Source organism: Macrobrachium nipponense, chromosome 7, assembly GCF_015104395.2.
Source record: "Macrobrachium nipponense isolate FS-2020 chromosome 7, ASM1510439v2, whole genome shotgun sequence".
NCBI lineage: Eukaryota > Metazoa > Arthropoda > Malacostraca > Decapoda > Palaemonidae > Macrobrachium > Macrobrachium nipponense.
The window spans coordinates 115,086,350-115,109,655 of NC_061109.1; the positions used below are offsets into that span (position 1 = coordinate 115,086,350).

General features: G+C 40.1%; 2 protein-coding genes across 2 annotated transcripts in view; one reads left to right on the top strand and one right to left on the bottom strand.

Moving 5' to 3' along the window:
• LOC135217425 (ATP-binding cassette sub-family D member 3-like) overlaps positions 1–21,305 on the bottom strand; it is a gene marked incomplete at its 3' end in the record, with an annotated part of 110,201 nt that extends 88,896 nt beyond the window's left edge. The window contains 3 exon segments of the mRNA XM_064253286.1: positions 6,234–6,331; positions 9,181–9,250; positions 21,145–21,305. Of these exon segments, the coding sequence (XP_064109356.1) occupies positions 6,234–6,331; positions 9,181–9,250; positions 21,145–21,188 (212 nt within the window).
• LOC135217158 (ATP-binding cassette sub-family D member 3-like) overlaps positions 1–23,306 on the top strand; it is a gene marked incomplete in the record, with an annotated part of 176,909 nt that overhangs the window by 127,940 nt on the left and 25,663 nt on the right.

Consider the following 23,306-nt stretch of genomic DNA (forward strand, 5'->3'; position numbering starts at 1 on the left):
AAGCTGCTAATGACTATTATCGTACATCGGCAACAACAATAAATCCAGTAAAAGTATGCCATCAAACACAACCGTAGATAAAATTAAGATAAAATCTTTTAATCAAAACTACTGTGCTTGAAAGAACACATTTTACTGTTGGTTTCACGCCGATATAAGATAAATAAGGTAAAGTTCATATCACGATGATATAAAGGAGAATTACGAACGGAATCACATAATTTTTTTGCGCAATAAACATGCCGCCAACGTAATGTGTTAACGAAAAAAAAAAGTAGTTCACATTCACAACGTGACATATTCAATTCATATTTCCACCTAAAAACACGTATAAGGAAAAATAACCTTGTTTCATATAAGGCAAGTACATATCTAGATATTCGCTTATGCTAACTAGAAGGAAGAGAGTTCGCTCAGAATTGCGTTAAATATGGCGAAACAAACTCATATTTACCATCAGCTGATTTCAAACCACAACATTGGCCGCTCCGCGAAATACTGGCTTAGATTTGCCGTAGTATTTTATAATACAGTAATATGAGAATACATACAATATTATTAGATAAAGTGAAGTAATGTATGACTTTTCAAATGATTTATGGAAAAGATGCATAATTAATAAAATAACACCATGCATTTTTCGGAACAGAGGCGGACAAGAACGAACATTTAAAAAACATCCCCTGACAACGTAGAGCGTAGTTACAAAGGCTGCCTTAATTTGTATCATATTTATGTACAAAAATAAAAATACCCTGTACGTAATATATTTTCATACACATTTTAAACATAAAAGCATAAACATTTAAGAAATTGACACATCGATCGCTAAATTTGCACTGTTTTTTAACTATATATTCTCGGAAGAGCGGCAGACGGCGGCTTACAAGAACAAACATGAAAAAACATCATATTTGATAACATGAAGGGCAGTTTCAAAAGCTACCTTTTTATCATATTTCTGCACAGAAAGAAAAAATACCCAATACGTAATACATTTTCATACACATTTTAAACATAAAAGCATGAACATTTATAAAATCGACACATCGGTTGCTATTTTCCACCTTTTTTTAACTAAATATTTCGGAAGAGCGGCAGGCGGCGTTCACAAGAAAGAACATGAAAAAACATCGTATTTGATAACGTGTGAAGGGCAGTTTTGAAAGCGTATCATATTTCTGTGCAGAAATAAAAATACCCTAAACGTAATACATCTTCATACACATTTTAAACATAAAAGCATGAACATTTATAAATTGACACATCCATAGCTAAATTTGCACTTATGTAACTCGATATTTTCGGCATAGAACAGCGTCAGAGGCATATATTTTACCCTAATAAGTATGTACCGTATATACTCGAGTAACGTGCGATCTCGCATATCATGCTACCCCAAAATTTTCACCAATAAACAGTGGTTTTGTTATGTATCTCATGTATCTCATGTATCATGCGAGTTCCTTTTCCGAAGTCAGTTCATAAGGTTGGTGGTTTAGCGTGCTAATGGCCGAGTCGTTCAGATGTGTGCTGCTGCTAATGAAGTTACTGTAATTTTCTTACTATTCTCGAGAATTTAATAGTAGATCTCAAGATTAAAAAAGAATACCAAGATAATAAAATAATTGTAAAAATAACACGCCTTGGAGTCCTAAATCATTCTCTCTCTCTCTCTCTCTCAGAAATAAATACTGTAATTTGAATCTTTCACCTACGGGTATCAGTAAATGTGTAGACATTGTGTGCGTGTTTAAAAAAATGTGCAGTACACACATTCCAATGTTTCGGTTTTTGGAATTTTTCAATCTCGGAAATGTGAGGTCAGATGCATAATCAAACAAACATCACTACTGCAGCAAAAACATTTTTTTCCTTTATGTTTTTCATTATTGTTATTTATTAATAACAGTTTATTTAAATAAATTAATATAATACTATTACATGAATGTCAGATAATTAAGATCACCTATAATAAAATAGTGGGACAATTAATATCATATGTTCACTAATAGCTATATTTTCAAAACAAACATTCCGTAAAACGTAAAAAATAAATGTACATAACAATCAAAATCTAATAAATGTTTTGCAGTTCAACTTGTGAATTTCAACAATAAGTATGACTATATAATATATTTCACCATATCGATCTTGCAGTTGAAGAGTCGTAAAATTTTGAGGATGGTTCGGGAAAAGGATTTGTACTTTGTAATTACATATCGCTACAACACCATGTGGTATTTTCATACCACTATATTGATGACGCATCGCTACGACACACTGGTATTTTTCATACCCGTATACATTAAAGTTAAAATGATCATATTATATTATTGTTTTCACGAAGAAATAATTATATAAAGAAAATTATCAAGTAATTTTTGCCGTCAGCAGTCAGAAAATCACGAACATGGTAACGTTCAAACTTAGTGTCATCCACGGCATATGTCTATAAATAGAACAGAAGCAGAGGGCAGTCATTGGATAACAGATCTCCATGGCTACCAACCAGCCAATCAGGTGTTAGTTATACTACTCTGTGAATTTCTTAGAATGAACGTTTACACGTAACACACAGGAAGCTAACGATGATGCGTGTACTTTGCATACAGTACGTAGTTTTTGTTTTTATTAGTGTCTCTCTCTTTGGTTAATCTTGGGATTTTCCATGGTCAACTCTTGGGATTAGTAAGAAAAATGCGATTATTTGAGTAGCAGTAGCAGCAGCTGCAGCGCACACCCAAATGAATCAGGTAAGCCTAGCACGCCAAACAATAGTATTTACAAAAGGAGCGGAGCTCTCTGGCTGGGCTGTTTTGGTCCACCCACGTGTTTGATCGCATATCTGCCAAATTTATAACAACAACAGAGATAAAACCATTTCTCCCATTACAGATATCAAATATTATCTTTTCCGTTGCGCAGAATTCTAAATAAATTACGTAGGTTCACGATTGATAGTTTTTTTATGCAATAACAAGAAACGGAGTCAGATTTTCTATCAACAGGGCATCTCATTTTGGTGCTGTTGCGAATATTTCAACCAGTTCCACGTGCGTTTAAATCCATACTGACTGTACAGTCTGGAGGCAGTTCTCCCTTCTACACATATCTTGATTTCTTAATATCGTAGGTATAGAATAAATTGGTGAGCAAGGAAATATGAAATAAAGCATAACAGTAAGTTTGACGAGTGAGAAAATAAACAATCGTATACAGACAGACTCACTCTCTCTCTCTCTCTCTCTCTCTCTCTCTGAAAAAATAATAGATAGGAAACAATGACTGAATATTGCTTGAATGCAATATGGCAAAGTTTTGGCCTGACTGAAGTGTGGAGTGACTTTGACACCGACTTACAAGTTATTCCTGGTCATCTCACAGCCATGGATAGACATCAACTTCACAGCCGAGAAAGGGCAATCGTAAACAAAATAAATAGGTATGGAAAATGCGAAATGCGGGCCTATGTTGTACCCTAAAAACAGTTCTTGCTCAGACAGCTGTAAGATTTAAGGGAGAAGAGAGAGAGAGAGAGAGAGAGAGAGATAGAGAGGAGAGAGAGCGAGAGGAGAGAGAGAGAGAAGGGCCGAATAGGAAGGAGATTAAAGTACCTGGGAATGAAAACCCCTTATAATCTTATAATTATAGCCTCGGGGTTTGTCTCAAGGACATTCAAAGGTCTGTCACACACGGGCAGTTGTTGTTTTTGTAAAATTAGCATAAGGGCAGATCTTTAAAAGCCACGCCAGAGAGCTCGCCACGGTGACAAGACTATACCTTCCATATGAATTGACGATGTCCTATACGAAGATGCAGGAGATGAAGATGAAATGATCAAAGATCTGGAAGATGACGAATATGATGACTGCCTTGATGGCAAAGAATTCAGAACAGTATTTGATGATACGGACACGGAGAGCGACTTTGGAGGATTTTAGTTTATTAATTTTATGCATTTTTTTTTTACTTTAATAAATTTTCACTTACCTGCGTATCCTAAAATGAAAATAATAGTTCAAGTAACAAATGTTTCTTTTACTGAGTAAAACAAAAAGTAAAAAATCCTTCGGTGTTGTGCCTTAATCAATTGATTTGGAAATTATAGATGGTTAGTCTAGAACAGTTAAACATGTTGTATAAACCAAAATAATGCAAATGGAGCACGATCGCTCTTTTGTATTTTAAAATACAATAGTAATAAGAGAATGCATACAATATTATTGGATATAGTGAAGTACAAGTAAAGCATAACTTTTTAAAAGATCTACTGTTTTCCTCCGGTAGTAACTATCGCGATCTGCCGATTTGGGAAAGCAAGACGGTACGCTAATTTTATACCACGTGTATGATGCGACCCCTTTAAAATTAGCTTCAAAATTAGGTTTCAAAAGTCGCATAATATGCGAGTATATACGGTAATAACTCTCCATAAAATCTTTTAATATAATTTGCATAACCTTTATGGACTGAACGGCATTTCTACAAATGTATAAACTCATTAGACAACGGCGCTAGCGGCGCTGTTAACTGAAAATTGTGCCGTAAAAATACCTTATTTTTTTAATTAATATTTTTGACGACAGCCGTAAAACCGATTCGCCGCTGAGCGATTGCACCGTTAACCGCGGGCCGCCTGTATCAATGGAGATGAAAATTGACGTTAAGCATTCTGAAAAGGGCGACTTTTGTTTTTTTCTCTCTGAACCAAGGACTACCTGTAAGTTCATCGAATCTGGTATTAAAAATTTGCAGAACTACCGTGCAGACCATAGTAAAGAATTAGGCAAATGAAATTCCACATTTAGTTATTACATATTAAGGCAAAATATTTCGCTGTGACACTGTCTAAGGCGTTGACGTTATTGTAGTATAGAGGAATTCTTATTATAAAGTACTGTAATTAAATACGACTCCTTACTCATAATTTTAGAACTATACAGGGCTCATGCAACTGAGTTCTCCTTAAACTCATAATTTTAGAACTGTACAGGGCTCATGCAATTGAGTTCTCCATAAACAATGTGCAAATTAGAATTAGGTAGAATTACAGAAGTAGGAAAACCTAGTGGAAACAAGCCAAAAGGAAGAGAAGAAATACAAAAGACAGAAAGCAATGCAACAGGGACCAATGGGGAACTGAAAAAAAAAAAACTTTATCAAAATATAAACCCTCTGGAGGAGTATTGAATAATGTTACAAAAGAGTGCAGAAAAGGGGGCTTGCAGAGGTAAATCTCAAAAATTGGTTGGAGGATCTTCAATTATATATATCAAAACTAGTATTACCATAATATGGGTTTGATGGAGGAACCTATATAATACTCCTAATCTCTCAATAAATTAGCTATTCATTAGAGACACCAAAACAACACTAAATCACTTATCTCCCATTAATATGTGTTAATAAAGTTTAAATAATTTTTAAAAATTAAAATATATCACAAAATAAGAAGGATAAAAGAATGAACAGAAAATGAAGATACCATGTATGAACATAATTAATCAAAAGATCCAAAAACAGAATTTAAACAAAAAAATATGTATAAAATTATATACAAATGCAAGAAAAGAAAATGGACAGAAAAAGAAGAAATGACTGCACAATAACCTCGTCCACCAGCGCTTAACATCACAGTACCAATTGGAATATATAAATGTATCATATATAAACATGCAATTATCTAAGCAAAGCATAAAATACCATGTCAGCATACAAGACATGCTTTTCTTTATAAAACATGAAAAAAAAAACAAAGAATTAAAAGAAAAGATGGTCAAGGAAATTCTTGGTGTATGAAAGCTGAAAACTTGTACAGTATATAGCTGTGAAAGTCAGACAGTTATATGAAATACGTATACACGCTGGAAATCAAATCAGGTGGAGACTGAAGGGACACTGCCAAACTTCCTTTGTTGCTAAAAATGCCACACATAAGCAGTGCACTTAAGGCAACATTCTGAATGACTATGATTCACTCCTACATGGTTTTGCAATTATCTTCATAACTTATTTACAGAATTCTTATATGTACAAAATTAATTTTGGTTTCTACAAGTCATCTGGGAATTTACAATAAAATAATATTTAAAAACATATCAGTCCAACCTAATAAGACTAACTTACATAATGCAATTTTTTCATAGATTAATCCAGTTCCAAAATTTGTATAAATGCATTTGTATAATCCCTTATACATCATCAAACAGAAAAGAAATTATCACACTTACTTTAAGTAGTTTTCATAAAGATGATTTGACAATCGAGTTCTAAACCTAAGCTTCAACTCGTTCAACCCAAATTTCAAGACATTGTTCACAAGTGATATCTGAAATAAACATTAACAGTTTAGAAGAAAAATTCTAATCCGGATATCAAAACGTTTACAGGCATAAGTTCCTTTTTAATCATTTTCAGTAGGAAACATGCATTGAAAAAATTACATTGTATGTAGTACTTAGAAGCAAAAAATATCTATTTGTTAACTTTAATACACTCCATCTTTATATATACTCTTTTAAAGGGTAAGTAGCTGGCATACATATGAAATTAACACTATATCTGGTCTTAACGGCAAACACATTACTGTATATTATAAATCAAGCTTTAGTTAAGACATGAACCTCTATGTGTCTTGATAGGTCTGGTAAGAAATTTACTACATATAACATCTTTCATAGATACCCATCAATCTTATCTCACATGGCCGACATATTCACTTCCTATGGTTTATGCAATTAATGGGTTTGATTGGAACTGTTTTTATAACATAAAATTTTCTTAAACATATCCACTAACATGTATATATCTATATCCCTATGTTCCAAAATGCACAAACCTTGTTTAGCAAACAACAGATAGTAGGCATCCTTTCTTCAGCATACACAATCTGACATGCTTTTCAAGAACACTATGCAGTGTACAGAGATTTGAGAAGCTCAGAGCTCATTCCTTTTCTGATTAAATGGGTTTGTATGAAAAAATCAAATAAAAACAAGTAGCTTCATCACAAATAATTGAAAAACAGATTCTGAAAGTCACAATTGTATCACGTTAACTTTCCAAAAGCGTCCTCCATGTAAGATATAAAAGTGATCCTCACAAAAGATTATATCTCTTGACAATGCATGACTGGTAACGAGAATACTGAACCTGCAACCTCTTGTCTGACTAGTAATATGGCCCACCATACCTATCTGCACAGATTAAGACAAGTCCAACCATTTGACAAGAGACAAATGAAAACTGCTCTAAAAATTAAAAATTTTCAATCACAATCTGATTTTTCCTAAGTACTGAATACAAACCAGAGCTTTTTATACAGAATTATCTATCAGCGCAAACTGAAAACTGGTTGAAACTTGGTAACAAGGTGGTATAACAGGTGGAGAAGGGGGATCAATGGAGGATTATCCCTTACCCACTAATTGTCACATTCGTATTCCCTCTGGTTGCAGGGACTGAGTAAAGCGGTTAGGATGGGAGTGAATACAGAGGACACTGGTTTGTATACCTAGGGAAAATACAAAATTTGATTCATAATGTGTTATTTGTTATTACAGGAATACTAACCATTGCCTTTTATATAGGATACTTACTCTTCAGGAGTGGAGTCAATCCCCACAACTGACATGAGTTGAGAACCACCACAAAATTGCCTTGATTCCAGTTGTCTTACAAACAGGGGAGGTCACGACTACTGAACTCCCACCAGTCTGGCAAAAGAGTTAGCCAGATAAGTTTAGTCCTGATAACATACAAAACTGGGTGCCAGATGAAACTCTACCTAGTCCCTCCCCTTTGAGATGACAAGGGAGATACACCCCAGTCATCTATCAGGAGAGGTTGCCTGAAGTGAAATAACCTGTACCCTGTTTGATTCCACCATTACATGTACTTTGGCACAGATGCTTCTCTTGAAAGAGGGAATAAGACGTACACCAGGCTTAGGTACATCAGCCAGGGTGCTGACCCCGCACAAAATGGCACCCAGATGACTACACAGCTAGTTGGAAAACCACAAGTCCCAAAGAAAAATGTTTGGAACTTGCAAGTGACATCCTCAAGTAGAATGAGGAACTTTAAATCTAAGTCAGACACCCATTCTCAGTTACCTGGAAAACAGAAAAGTTCAGTAGAACACTAAGGGATGGACTCAAGTCATTGACTTTGAAGGCCCTCCCAAAAGAAGGCAACATCACTTGATTATTAAATCAATGACCAGGAAAACAGTCAACAGACTTTATCAGTTACAAAAGGAGACCATCTGGAAAATATGTTGCAGTTTTTGTCAATATTGCACGCACATCTTCCATGGGAAACTCAATGGGGATTAGCCCTAGCAGTTGCAGCAAAAGGAGATAAAAGAGAAGTGTATGCTGGCATGAGATGAAAGTGTTGGGCTAACTCTTCTTGCCCACTTCCTTGACCAAAAGACAGCAGGAAATCTACACCTATAATGGAGGATCAAATGGTAGGGATCTACCTAAACAGAGGATGGAAAGGTTCACTATACTCACTGATACCTTCACACCTTTTATGACGATATTTTTCAAGTAAAAAAAAAAGCACCAGTTCCAACTAAACAGTCAGTAACAGCATAACAAGACACCCTCACTCAAAGATGTCAAAGAAAAAGTGCTTTGTGACAGCAGAAGATTGAGGGGTATTCCCCCCCTCATCCCCCTTAACTGCCAGTTACACTGAGCTTCTGTCCAAATAATCCAACATAAAAGGTGATGGTTTGGATTTCCTTATGTACAATTAGAGCTGCCAAAAGATAAGGGCTGTCCTTCAATGGAAGAGAGAATACTCAATTGACAGAATATCCAATAATGCTGATCCACTTGGAATGCCTCAGCACTCATGCAATTAGTACACGTTTCTGAAAGTTTATATACAATAAAAAGTCTGTTCATTGTAAGAAAATGGTATCTTCCTACAGATGGCAGAAAGATCATCTTTTTAACTGTCCAACATTTCGAAATTAACTGAAGTCCTTCTGGTTTACAGACAGATCATAAAACTGACAGGGCTAACAAGCAACCCTTCACATTTTCAGAAAACACTGCCAATACAATTTCACCATGCTTAATGTTTTGCTCAAAAATGGAATGCTTTGGATTTTACATTACAGTACATAAATTACATGAAACAAAAGACGACTAAAATACTTACAGCTGGCATAGCAAGGACAAATTCAGAGAGATTCTTAACGAAGTGGTTGAAATCCTTTGATATGATTGCACTGTGAAATAAAAGACAATAATATTATACCTTAACTGTAAGATTACAAACTTACCTTTATAATAGCTACATAATTTCTGAGTTATTAACTTTATTTCAGAATAAAAAAAATACAGGAAAAATATAAAATTTTTCAGAATATAGTAGTATTTAATCATTTTTGTTAGTTCATCAAAGTTACGTATCCACATCATGAGACGGAAAAATTACTACAAAGAAGACTGATACCAGTTCTATAATGACTATGAACATACTCATTGCATAATCATTTAAATTTAAAAAATTAAACTTAAGTTTGGAAAGAAGTCAAAATAAATTATTCTGCCATTTATTGAAGGCAACCTATCAACAAAGTAATTTCATGCAGGTTCATTAATCACAAATTTATATATTCTATCCATATTTGTATCCAAATGTTACCAGATTCACAAGTCTTCAATGAATCAGACATAAGATGGTAATCTCTCAGCACACCATCTAGATCCATAGGCATGTCCCAACCATTAACCTATATTTCATGTAAACTAAAGTGAGGAAGCAAGACTCACAAAGCTATGAGGAAGATACACATTATCTATTATGGGTTTTTACTATAAAATCATTTTTTTATAATAAAATTCATCATTTGAATACCTACATACAAGATAGCCTATATCTCTGCACCGATAAGCAAGTTGGCATTTAAACAAAATAAAAGATTGAATGGGTGCCCGGATGACTATCTAGTAGTACACCTGTTCTCCACCAGGTGTGTTTAGAATGTTTTAGTTCTTGTCAGAATTCTCCTTGACAGCCCAGTAAGTTGTGAGGAGGCTGGATGGGGTCTACTTTAACAGTAGGAAAGTATGTATCCATATACGTAATATATTTTATCATTTTGGATGAATCTTACCTACAGTTAAAGATAGCCGATTCCAACAGTAAGAAGAGGGTGGTGGGTAATGCAGCTAAATAAAACCCACTCAGAAAATCTTGCAAGAAATCCTTTCTGGATCTTACTGCCTCCAGTAGTTAAATTCCATTCAGGGAGCGAGACTCTTGTATGTGTGCAGGCAGCAAAGAGCAGTCTTACAGAGAAAACTGCTTCACTTCAATCAGAATGAAACAGAAGTGGCATAAGGGGACCCCTGATCATTTGCAAGATCCAATTACACATAATGCAGTACCAAGAAAAGCATGGAACTACAACCTTGAAAGTAGACAGCAAAAACTCTTACTACATCTTTCTCCACCTCATTAAAGATAGAATCCATGATTTCTTTGAAAATCTCCTTACCGGGAGTAGGCAGTTGAGCATCTCCAAGCAGTTAAGTGTGGGATGCGCAAGTTAGTGGAACCACATGAAATTTGGTGGAGAGTAATTTACTTCATAACTGAAGAATACAAGAGACATCTGCCGAGAGAACTAGAAAGTCCGAAAATCATTCCATCTTAGGCTACTAAGGCTTTACAGGAGTCACTGAGCAATTCTTGTATACTTGGAATTGGTTCAATACTTTTCTTACTGAATCAGGCTTGTTCTATACGAATTCTCATTTGCCAAAAACATTGTCCTTCCGTGGAATGAAGTAGCAAACCGATATGTTGTTCATTGTCACCCATAGAAGCAGTCTTTCCACTATGATTTAGTTTCTGACCAGGCGTTTGTGTTGTAGAAACTCATCCATATAGCCATGAGTTCGAGCTCTCAGATAAACCTACAAGGAATCTTTGATGGTCTCTCCACCACCCTGACATCTCTGTAAGGTTTACCCAGTGTAATGTTGACCATTCTATGGTGTACTGTAAGTCAATGCAATGCGCTTGCTATAACTGATTTTATATATATCAGTTTAGTAAGAGTTATTTCATTTTTATTTTTATTTTCTGTATTGATGAAATGTGGTTGATGTTCAATGTATGGGAAACGTGGTTGATTTTATTAAATGTCTTCATGTATTCAAGTTGTGTTGTAATGTCATAGAAGACAAGATGGCAGCGGCATGTGGTGGATAGGTAAACAATAGTAAAGCGTGCAGAAGAGGATACGCAGATCTGGTGTTGGGTACGTAGTAGCTCTCTGTCAGGTAGAGTTTGTGGGTTGTAAGTCATGTTGTGGTGTGGTTCAAAGTCTTAAGCTGGAGTATACTGGGACCGAAGAATGTGAACAGGTGGGTAGATTGCACATTTGTGTCATAAAGGAAAGATTAGGCTAGGAAAATATTCAAACTTGTAGCAGAGCTTGGTTGATTAAAGATGGCTGGATCAGAGAGTGAACAAAGGGAGATGAGATGAAGAGATTGTCCAAGATTTAGCAGGATACAAGATGACTTCAAAGGATGGAGAGGACAAGTCGAAGACTGGCTAGTGGTGCGTGGAGAAGAAGTAAAATATCCATGGATAGAGATAAGAATGAGCTTAAAAGGGAAAGCCATAGAAGAAGCAGAAGGAATAGTTAGAGATGAACTTAAGGGTACAGAGGGTTCAGATAATCCTATGCAAACTAAATGAAATTTATCTAAAAGACACACTAATGAAGAACTACAGTAAAATGAAAAACTATTTTAAAACAGGAAAAGAATCTAGTGAAAAGATGAGACTTTTTAATTAGGTACGAAAAGGCAGAATTAGAGTGTAACAGGGCAATGTGGAAAAGCATGCTTCAAGTAGAAGCTAAGGGTTTTCATGTACTATTGGAACAAGCAAATCTCACAGAAAATAAAAAACAAATGATATTAGCAGCTTTTGGTCAAGGAAAGTAGAATATAAAACAGTGCCACAAATAATAAAAAGGGATTTTGACGTAGGAAAAATCTATTTCTGGGCTCGGAAGCCGTGTCGCCCAGTGAAATACGTTCCTTTAGCGCTATTTCTAAGGTAAAATATTGCTATAATACCAGAGAACTGCTAAATTGGACATGCCAGAATATTCTGACTCGCTCACCTTTATACAAGGTGTCGGTATGAATCTGGGGCGAGTGAATTACACTACCACAGCAATCTCTCCAATTAGCCTTTTCCACATCAAAACCCCCTAGAAAAGGGGAGCAGAGCTACGGCTCACTTCCTGCTACCCTGTTGGAAGCATCTGTGACGTCATTCCTTTGATAGTCTTTCGAGAGACGCACATATTTTTTGCGCTCTAGTATTCTCTGCTTTTTTGGCTTGTGTTTTTACGTTATGGATCGTCAATCTGCTTCTACATCCAAGTTAAGTACTTGTTCTTTGTTCAACACTATTTAGGGAGTGATTTTGACCCTAGTGGTCCTTTTATTTAGGACTTTGTCGCCTTCGCTGAGGCGGCTGCGCGCCGCCATTACGGCGTCCTCCTTTGTGTCGTTTTGGTTTCGCGTGGTCTTCCATACTTCGTGAACCGAGTAGTATATCAGTACACATTATTTGCCTTTTCTTGGATGGCAGTTTTGTCGATCGTGTATATGTTTTTTGTTTTTTGTTTTTGTTATTTTCGTGATTTAGCACAGGGGTTTCCTTTCGAGCACGTGTCTTTGTTTCGTGCCTCATTGGGTACCCACCGTTATAGTTTTACTGCATGTCATTATGTGTATTATAATTTTATTTTGTTTGTTTTCGTTATCATGCCTACCCTGGCCGTCTGCCCTACGGTTTTGATTACAGGCAGTCCCCGGGTTACGACGGGGGTTCCGTTCTTGAGACGCGTCGTAACCCGAAAATCGTCGTAAGCCGGAACGACGTTTGGAAATATGTCTTAAACTAATAAAAAGTTATAAAAACCTTACTTGTAATCCTTTGGTTACACTACATGTTGTTTCCTGTAGTTTTATGTACAACCTGGAGTTATTTTCATAAAAAAATGCTGGTTCTTGAAGGTAAAAACTATTGTAATCCTCTGGTGACACTACATTCTTGAAGTTTTATGTACAACCAAGAGTGATTTTGCCAAATCTTGAGGGCTACAAGAACAGTTGATTACTATTTACGTATTATATAGACTAATTAAAGTAAACATATCTTTAAATAGGCTTATATATTAGTATCAACAAAACATTTCCTGGCATGAGTCAGAGGCTGTTTAATGAAACGAACACTTCTCTGTCCTATCTGTTCACCATTGTTGCCAAGACCTCTCTCTCTCTCTCTCTCTCTCTCTCTCTCTCTCTCTCTCTCTCTCTCTCTCTCTCTCTCTCTCTCATCAAATTACACTGGAACCTTGACATACGATTGCCCTAATATACAAATGTTTTCAGATACAACAGAAAATTTGCGAAAATATATGCTTTGATATACAACGAAATATTTGAGATACAATTTTACGATGTGATAGTTGTATAGGCGACCGATAAATGGCGTTCAGTCTGTTTGTTGGTGCTGCATCGTTAACACGTCGTTGTTTAGTTCGTTGTATTTGTGCCTATTTTTCGTGTTATTTTGTCTATTTTATTATTAACCATGGGTCCCAAAGCTAAAGACAAAGCAGGTGATAAGAAAAAACCCAAGAAAATTATTTCGATGGAAGCAAAACATGAAATTATAGCAAAGCATGAACGCGTTCGTATCGTCGATTTGGCAAATGAGTATGGTCGAAATCCTTCTACAATATCCACGATCATCAAGCAGAAGGAAGCTATAAAAACCTTCCAAAGGCATCACCATTATTTCTAAACTACGAACTGATTAAAAAATAAAAATAAAAATTAGTTTAGCAATGTTATTTCATTTGTGTTTATTACGTAGTTATTAGTGTACATACGTAAATAAAAAGAGAGCAAATCGTTCCCTGCCACCCTTCCCTACCTCCTCCCCCTGCTGGCCTCAGTCATCTTTCGTTGTGATAAGTAAAATTCCTTTCTTTTTTTTATTGTGTGTTATTACTCGTTTATTTGTGTATAAATTGTGTATATTATATGTAATTTAGCTGTGTTTAGGTGTGGTTTCATAGCGCTAGAACGGATTAATACATATTACATTATTTTAAATGGGAAAAAATGCTTTGAGATACAACTGTTTTGATATACGACGATGGTAACGGAACAAATTAAATTCGTATGTCAAGGTTCCAGTTACTGGATAATGTCTCTCTTTGGATACTTCGATTTTGCCAAATCTTGAGGGCTACAAGAACAGTTGATTACTATTTACGTATCATATAGACTAATTAAAGTGAACGTATCTTTAAATAGGCTTATATTATTAGTATCAACAAAACATTTACTGGCATGAGTCAGAGGCCATTTAACGAAACAAACACTTCTCTGTCCTTAACTCGGAGCGTCGGAAGCGCTCTCTCTCTCCTCTCTCTCTCTCTCGCCTCTCTCTCTCTCTCTCTCTCTCTCTCTCTCTCTCTCTCTCTCTCTCTCTCTCTCTGATCAAATTACTGGATAATGTCTCTCTTTGGATACTTGGAATTTGCGTTGTAATCTAACCAAAAACTTCGTTTTGTTATTATTACTGGAAACAAGCAATGATTTTTTCATTATTTGCGCTTTCGGACTGTTATATGTAAACTTTGCGCACCACAAGCTAGTGTGTATTCATTCGCTCGGAAACTAGTTCCGCATATGAGGCGTCACTAAAAAACATCGAAAAATACGACATAAAAAGTGTCGAAAATCATCATAACCTCAAAATTTTTGTTGTAATCTAACCAGACACTTATTTTTATTAATACACTGTGCTAGACTATAAAGGATTTTTATCATAGTATGCGTTTTTTAAAAGCGTCGTTAACTCGGAGCGTCGGAAGCGTCAGCGTCGTAACCTCGGAACAAGCGTCGTAACCCAGGACAGATTTTTCCATTGAATATTTAAGAAAAAGCGTTGTAACCTCGGAACGTCGTAAGCCGGAACCGTCGTAACCCGGGGACCGCCTGTATATCGTTACGGCAATAGGCCAGTTCTGGTATTGTCCTGGTTAGGGCCATCCTTATCGGGTGGTCCTGCCTGGTTGTTAGGCGAATTAATGCTCATTTCTCTTCCCATTTATTCTATTTTCCCTTCCCCTGTGTTAGAGCATGATTTTACATTAGTTTTAAGTATTTATTATTAAATTGTGTATGTTATTCTTTGGGTGTTCGTGTCGGCTAGCCTACTACGTAGGTTTCCCCTGCGCCTTCCTCGTGGTCCAGTAACCGCGGGGAGCCGCTGGGTCACGTGATCGTCACCCCACCCGACCTGCCTTTCCCCCCTCCGCTCGGGGCCCCCACAAGGTGGCTCCCACAAGGTGGGTGCTTCTCTCGCTCAGGTTGTCGCTGACGACCGACCAGAGTCCCTTCGGGGGGGTGTGGAGAGGGGCCTCTCGGGCCTTAGGTTGGTGGGTGTCACTTCTCAGCCGACCTCACTCCAGAGTTGGCGGTTGTCCGGGCGCGCTCGGCTCCTCTCGCCTCTCTGGGTGTGTTCACCCTCCCGCCTTAGACATTCCCTTCCCGCTTATGGCGGGTTTGCATTCCGGCAAAACCGGCAATCATCGAGGGTTTTGTTTTCGGGAGGTTGTACCTCCGTAGGTGGAGATAATAGTTTTTTATTTTTTACTTTATTTTTTCGTTTAATTACGTACACTGAACCCACGGGTTCATTGCCGCCCGGGATAGCCCGTTGCTAGTGCCTTTGTATTTCATCCTCCCTGATCGGGTAGCTTCAATAGGAGGTTCCAGGATACCAGGAATGTATTGTCCTCCCGGCTACTACGGTCCCGGGTTGATTAATATGCTCTTAGCACGGGTTCCCGGGATGGATATGTCTTTTTAGTCCGGGTCACTCCGGCACAATATCATGTTACCTTGAGCGTTTCATACCTTATTACATAGCGATACTCATGTATCATTACATTTACAGGCCACCCAATGTCTGGTTGCCGGCTGTAATGCCGCCCTCCAGGACCCTTGCGGGCACGACGTTTGCCGGGGCCATGCCCCCTGTGCTGTGCTGATAGAGGACTCCGTAGTGTGGCATCACGAGAACTGTTTTGCCTGCTACGAGATGGCAGATCGGGTTACTTCTTCGGTAAGTTACCCCTTCTCTGTGCTTCTACCTTTAATGTGGTCATTGTGATAGTATGATATCTTACTAAACTTATAGCCTTATCGTATCCGATAGTATAGTAAGTTAAGTTTAAGGTTAACGTATTTCGTTTCTTACAGGCGGAGCAGCCTGCAAGGGATGCTGCTCTCTCCACCCTCAAGGTTTGGGTAGGAGGCTTTGGGCGGAACGCTGGGAAGGCGAAGCCTTACATCCTTTCCCAGGACATGTAGGCTTTAATCTTCCCGGCAAGAAAAAATACCGGCTACGTGGACCCAAAGGTTGCAGCTCCAATAATTGAAACTATTCAGGAACTGGTATCTCAACAACAAGACGAGGAGTTACCGGAGCTTGTGTTGGAAGGAGTGCCACTTCCGGTTACAGATGTGCCCATTACACCGGATATGGGTATTGGTAAGAGCGTTAATGAGGCTAGCCTTCTAAGTCCTCAGGGTCATTCCTTGAGTACGTCTAACTCTTCCACTCCTTCTTCTTCTAAATCATTTCAAGGTTTCACCGGGGGATTGCCTCCTTCTAGGTCGCAATCCTCCTCGGTGATACCTAAAGTAAAGAAACTTCAGTCAAAAACACTGCAAAAAAGAGCTTCAGTACCAAAAACATCTTATGATAACCTTCCTAAAAGGGTCCCGGCATCCCATACCGGAGGTACTAAACCCAGACAGAAGTCCCTGTCAAAGTCTTCAAAACCAAGGTCACAGGAGGGGAAATCTTACCATTCCCCTTCGAGCCCCTTACCATCAACTTCGAAGGGCCTGATACCTCATAAGGTACAAAAGGAGAAGGGGGATTCCTCTCCCGCTGGGCAGGATCTGTTCAATACGAATATATTAAAACAGGTCAATAGCCTAGGAACTTTGGTCAATACAGTTACGGCAAGGTTTGAGGAGGTGATTAAAGAAACTGGGTACTCAGGAGTCTCTAATTGCAAGCCTTCAGCAGGGTGCAGCAGGTTTGGCCCATCCTAGTAACCTAGTGCAAGGCCAGAGTATGCCGGACGGTTCCGCTCCCTCCCTTTCATCCAAGTAACCCTTGGAGGGTAGCGAACTTCGCTCCATTCATCAATGGGATGTTAACGACAGAAGGCTGCGGTACCCGGAGACTCGAGGACTTCGAGTTCTTCCCCGCAGACTTGCAGCCCCCTTTCATTGGCTATGTTCGGCTTACGGAGGCTGCTCTTGTTAGGGAGGATAAGGTTCCAAAGGAAACAGTCATCCTTTCCAGGGACCAGGCCCAACAGGCATGGGTTCGCAGTTTGGAAGAGTGGAACTGCGCAAACACTAGAATCATGGCCTTTAAGAGCCCGTTCACTATGTTCACGACAGATGAGGAGAACCCGTTACCTTTTACAACTAAGGTGGCGGAGCTTACTCTTCAAGCAGTGACACCTGATGAGCCCATGCCCCAGCTTAGGGAAACAGATCCTACATCACTGCTTCTTCCGGGTGGGGAGGATTTGTGGATAGATCTGGCGGCAACCTTCTCTGTGGGGAAGCTTAAGCCGGATTGTGCAATCACTATGTTCAGTGAACGCCTTCCTAGGCTGTCGGATGCTCTGATTCAAACAGAGTTCGATGCTAGGACACGTCTTGCAAGGTCTCTTAACTCATTAGTGATGACCAAGACGGTGGCTCTTGAGTACGCACAGGAGCCACTGTTTAAGGTTATCGCAAAGTCATTAATGTTGAGCATGCAATGCGATCTGTATGATTTTGCGGTAGCTAGGAGAAATTGCAGGAAGCATGTCCTATCTGAAGCTACGATTAGGCATGAACCGAACAAGCTTCTGGCTTCTTCAGTTTGGGGTGCAGATCTGTTCCCGCCCTCAGTGGTCAACGAGGTTCAGCATGAGGCAGCACGCCTGAACCAAAGCATCAGGTTACACTGGGGTATTCCATATAAAAGGAAACCGGAGTCCTCCTCCTCGGGTTCGAAGCCAAGGAAGAAACAAAGGAAATTCCAATCTTTTCAGGAACCTCAACAACAAGCTTTAGTCCAGGCTGTACCAGTACAGCAAGTACCACAGCCTTCGACCTCCAAGGCACAGCCTCAGCAACAATTTGTTCTGTTTGCTCCGTCTCCTAACCAGCAAGCTCCAACCCCATATGCAGTGTCGCCTGCCTTTAACCCAACCTATGAGAGTCAGGCATTTCAGCCTTTTAACAGGTTTGGGAGAGGTGGCAGGGCAAGAAGTTCCTTTCGCCAACGTGCCAGAACTAGAGCCTCCGGCCGAGCTAGAGGTACAAGGACAGGAAGAGGGACATGACCCTCATCCTCTCAATGAGGATTCACAGGTAGGAGGCAGGCTGTACCACTTTCGTCATCGTTGGGGGTTCAGCAATTGGGCAAAAAGCATAGTATCCAGAGGCCTAGGCTGGAGTTGGATCGAAGGTCCTCCTCCACCCAACACCTTCTATCAGGAGCCAACACAGGAGTTGGTAGACTACTCCCAGGACCTTCTCCAAAAGGGAGCAATGTTGAGGACCAGGAATTTGAAGTTCCAGGGACACTTGTTCAGTGTTCCGAAGAAAGGCACCGACAAGAGAAGGGTGATCTTAGACTTGTCCCGTTTAAACTTGTACATTCGTTGCGACAAGTTCAAAATGCTGACCATCTCTCAGGTGCGGACCTTACTTCCCCGTGGGGCCGTCACCACCTCTATAGATCTTGCAGACGCCTACTATCATGTCCCGATAGCTCGGCACTTTCGTCCGTTCCTAGGCTTCAAATTAGGGAAGGAAGCCTTCTCCTTCAAAGTAATGCCCTTCCGCTGCAGTTTCCTCCCCCGTCCTTAGTGGTGCACACGGATGCGTCACTGACAGGTTGGGGGGGATACTCGCAGTACGAGAAGGTTCAGGGGACGTGGTCGACTCAGTTCCAGAAGCTCCACATCAACGTCCTGGAGGCTATGGCTGTGTTTCTTACGCTGAAGAAACTTCGCCCGCCAAAGAGGACACATATCAGGTTGGTGCTCGACAGTGCAGTAGTAGTGCACTGCATAAACAGAGGCGGTTCAAAATCAAGCCATGTGAACCACGTGATGATAGCAATCTTTTCTCTAGCAGCCAAGAACACCTGGCATCTATCAGCTACTCACATCATTATCGGCTACTTCACATCATTATCGGTGAAATCCTTCAGGGAGGGGATCGTGAAGGACTCGAACCGGTCATCAGGGACCGAAGGATTCTGAGTCTTCGCTACGAAGTTCAGGACGAAATCGAGCGTCACCAATCCCCATCCTCTGGAATGCTTGACATCGAAGAAAAGATCATGAAGTTCCCCTACTCTCTTCGCCGATGCCAGGACCAGCAAGAAGAGGGTCTTGAGGGTCAGATCCCTGTCTGACAACTCTCGGAGTGGCTCGAAGAGTCTGCGAGTCAAACTCCTAAGGGCGAGAGTCACATCCCACCCTGGGGGCCTGAGTTCCCTGGGTGGGCAAGACCTCTCGAAGCTCTTCATCAGGAGGGAGATCTCGAAAGAAGAGATGTCCACACCTTGCAGTTTAAGGACTAGGGCCAGGGCGGCTCTGTATCCTTTAACTGCAGAGACGGAGAGGAGCTTCTCTCGGCGAAGGAAGACGAGGAAATCCGCTACCTGCTGAAGAATGGCTCTGAGAGGAGAGAGACCCCCGTCCACGACACCAACCACAGAAGACCGACCACTTCCCCTGGTAGACAGCTGCAGAGGACTGTCTGAGGTATCCAGCCATCTCTGTTGCTGTGCTGCGAGAAAAGCCTCTCGCTCGCAAGAGATGGTGGATAACAGCCAGCCGTGAAGACACAGGGACTCGACGGACCAGTGGTACCGTTCTACGTGTGGCTGGCACAGGAGGTTGTGCCAATAGGGAATCTCTCTCGGCGCTTCGGCAAGCAGAGCCAGCAGGTCTGGGTACCAAACTGCCTGAGGTCGTTTGGGTGCCTCCAGGATCATCCGAAGGTTCACGGTGATCAGCGCCCTGCTGATCATTTTGCGAATCAGACAGAAAGGGGGAAAGGCGTAGACGAAGAGGTTGTCCCACGGATGTTGAAGAGCGTCCTCTGCAGCTGCCCATGGGTCCGGCACAACTGAGTAGAAAACCTCGAGTTTTCTGTTGTGCCGGGTAGCGAACAGATCCACGACTGGATGCCCCCACAGGTTGAAGAGCCTTTCCGCCACGTCTGGATGAAGGGACCATTCGGTTATAAAGGTTATCACAAAAAGTGGGTTTGTATATTAATTGAAAAACCAAGGACAAATCTTTGTTTAGTATTAATATCAAACACCGTATATGCATAATTATTTCAATACAAAAAAAATAAACCAAATGGATCCCACCAGGAAAAAAGATTAACGACCAGTCAGCCGCAGCTCACAAACGCACTTTCTCGGAAGACGGCCGAAAGTAAAGTGGAAAGTTTACATCCGGGCAGGCTAGCCTGCCCCACGGTAGTTACTGCCTAACCACCTTGTTTAGGATTCAACGGCCGTAATTCCAGCTACGCCGAAAGTATGTTCCTATTGTTAAAGGACCGAAAGGTTTGTATTACGTATCGGAACAAAGTACTTGTCATATTAAAAAAATGACCGGCACCTGTATGAAAATTACTGGAATAAATTATCATTAATGAAGGAAATACTAAATGAACTAATAATTACCACAGGTTTAGCAATCCTCTGCAAACAGCTCTACATGTTCACAAAAAGTTAGGTTACTGGTTGAGATATACCCCAGGATCTAGATAAAACCTGCATAGAGAGGTTCACTACTTCTGTAGGTATTATCAACAAGAGATTGGTAAACATGGGAATCTTTGGGACACAAAAATAGGTATACATATATGAATAAGATTAATGGAATATAATAAAAATGGTAATGAGATATATTAAATTTCAAAACCAAACTTTTATCTTGATAGTCCTTACCTTTCAATCAGAGTCCCATTGTGTATCATCCAAATGTCGCACATACTTCTTATAACAAGAGATGAAGCTACTAGTAGCAGAAAGCTGGTTTCTGGTGTCCAAAAACCAGGAACTATGATTTTCAAAATGCCCCGAAGAGATTTCAAGAACTCCTTGTTTACCTATACGATATCAAAATATACATACGTATTATAATTCTGATAATAATGCAGCATCTTGTACCAGATACCAGTTAACATAACAGAAATTTTTATTATAAAATTTATTCTTTTAAATACTTACATCTTTATTATGATAGCTGTATTCCCACATCAGATAGGAGGATGATAGAGTTAAATGCAAACAGGAAATAATAAGATCATTTAGATGTTCACTTATCTCATTTGGGTGGTTTGAGCGTACTATATAGTTTTCCACAAGTCCCCGGGGAGGTGACACATAATAGAGAGCTATTTTAAAATATTACATTTTTATAATAAAACAAAGTTTTAATTATACTTACCCAGTAATTATATAGCTAAGAGTTTCACCGGCAGTTAAAATTCTGAAATTTTCAGGTCATGCTAATTTTTCAGTTTTGTTTTGGCTAGGTAACAATGCCCCACCCACTTTTGGGGAAAGAGAGGAAAAATTAGCAAAGGTGGAAAGCATGGATAGTTTTACCTCATTATTAATGTAATCAGCTTGAGAATAGAAAGCTTTGCCAACACTAAATAAAATCACAATGTCGTAAATTGTATTTTTCCTAACTATACAAACCTGAGGTCCTTGAACATGAGGAATGTAATCAGCACCAGCTAGAACCGGTCGTAAGCTTTCGAACAAGGTGGTTCAGTAGTTAACTGCTTGTTTGATAGTCTGGTGTCCCGCCCGGCTGGGAGGTGAAGCTTCACTTTGCTTTAGGCCCAGGAAGAGAGTGAGGGTGGCATGAGGTGGGACTATGTGTAAAGGACCTCAGGTTTGTATAGTTAGGAAAAATACAATTTACGACAAATTGTGATTTGTTCCAACACATAATACAAATCCTCGGTCCTTTAACAATAGGAAGACTCACTTATTGGTGGGTGGAATCTGAGTCTTAAGAACAGACTGGTGTTTGTCCGACCTTGGTTCCCTCCCTGGTCGTAAGAGCAGAGGGAGGGATCCTAGCCTCTGCCCAGCTGATCAGTGTGTGCACCGCAGGATCAGTGGTCAGACCTCTGGACCAAATTCATAAGAGGGAGGCAAGCGTGCCTCTTATGAAAAGCAAGCAAGAACTAGTTCCTACTCAAGAGCCAAATATAAGGTCATGGGTTTGTCTCTTGTTGGCATCCACTCCCCCCCTTGTTAGGGAAGTGGTGGATAACCGCTCCTATCCCTACTGAAAGGGATAGGACGGAGCTCAGTCGCGTAGCTTACCTGCATCGGCCTCCTGTCCAGCATAGTGATGACAGCAGCCCTCAGCCCACAGGTAGAGGAGAGAAAGGAGGAGGAAGAGAAGCCAGTCACACTCTCTTTCACTCGACCATTCACCCAGTCACACAAGGGTGCGATGCTGTTCTGTCCATTTGGGAGCTGGGTAAGCTAAACAACTTGTTGAGCAGCCACCATGGGTCCCAAGGAGAAGGTGTCCAAGGACCTGTGGGCAATATCCCGAAGATAGAAAGATGTGAAGGTGGCCTGGTTGGCCCAAACCCCTGCCTTCAACACCTGTGCCACGGAGAAGTTCTTACGGACCAATACCACTGACTTCGTGGGCTCTCGGACGAAGGGTACGGGTGTCGTCACTCCTATCCGCAGCGTACGCCTTCCTGATCACCTCATGAAGCCAGAAAGAAAGTGTGTTCTTGGACACCTTCTTGGTAACCCCGGTGCTAACGAAGAGGCCTCGACACTCAGGCCTGAGGTGACGAGTTCTCTTCAGATAGCGCCATAGCGCCCTCACAAGACAAAGCAGCATCTCATCTGCATCATCGTAGGTGAAGTCCTTCAGGGAGGGGATCGTGAATGATTTGAACCAGTTGTCAGGGACTAAAGGGTTCAGAGTCTTCGCTACGAAGTCCGGGACAAAATCGAGCGTCACAGATCCCTATCCCCTCGTGTGCTTAACCCTTAAACGCATTGTAAGCCGATCAAGGCAACACAGAGAAAATATTATCACAAAAGGATGCATGAATTCGTAA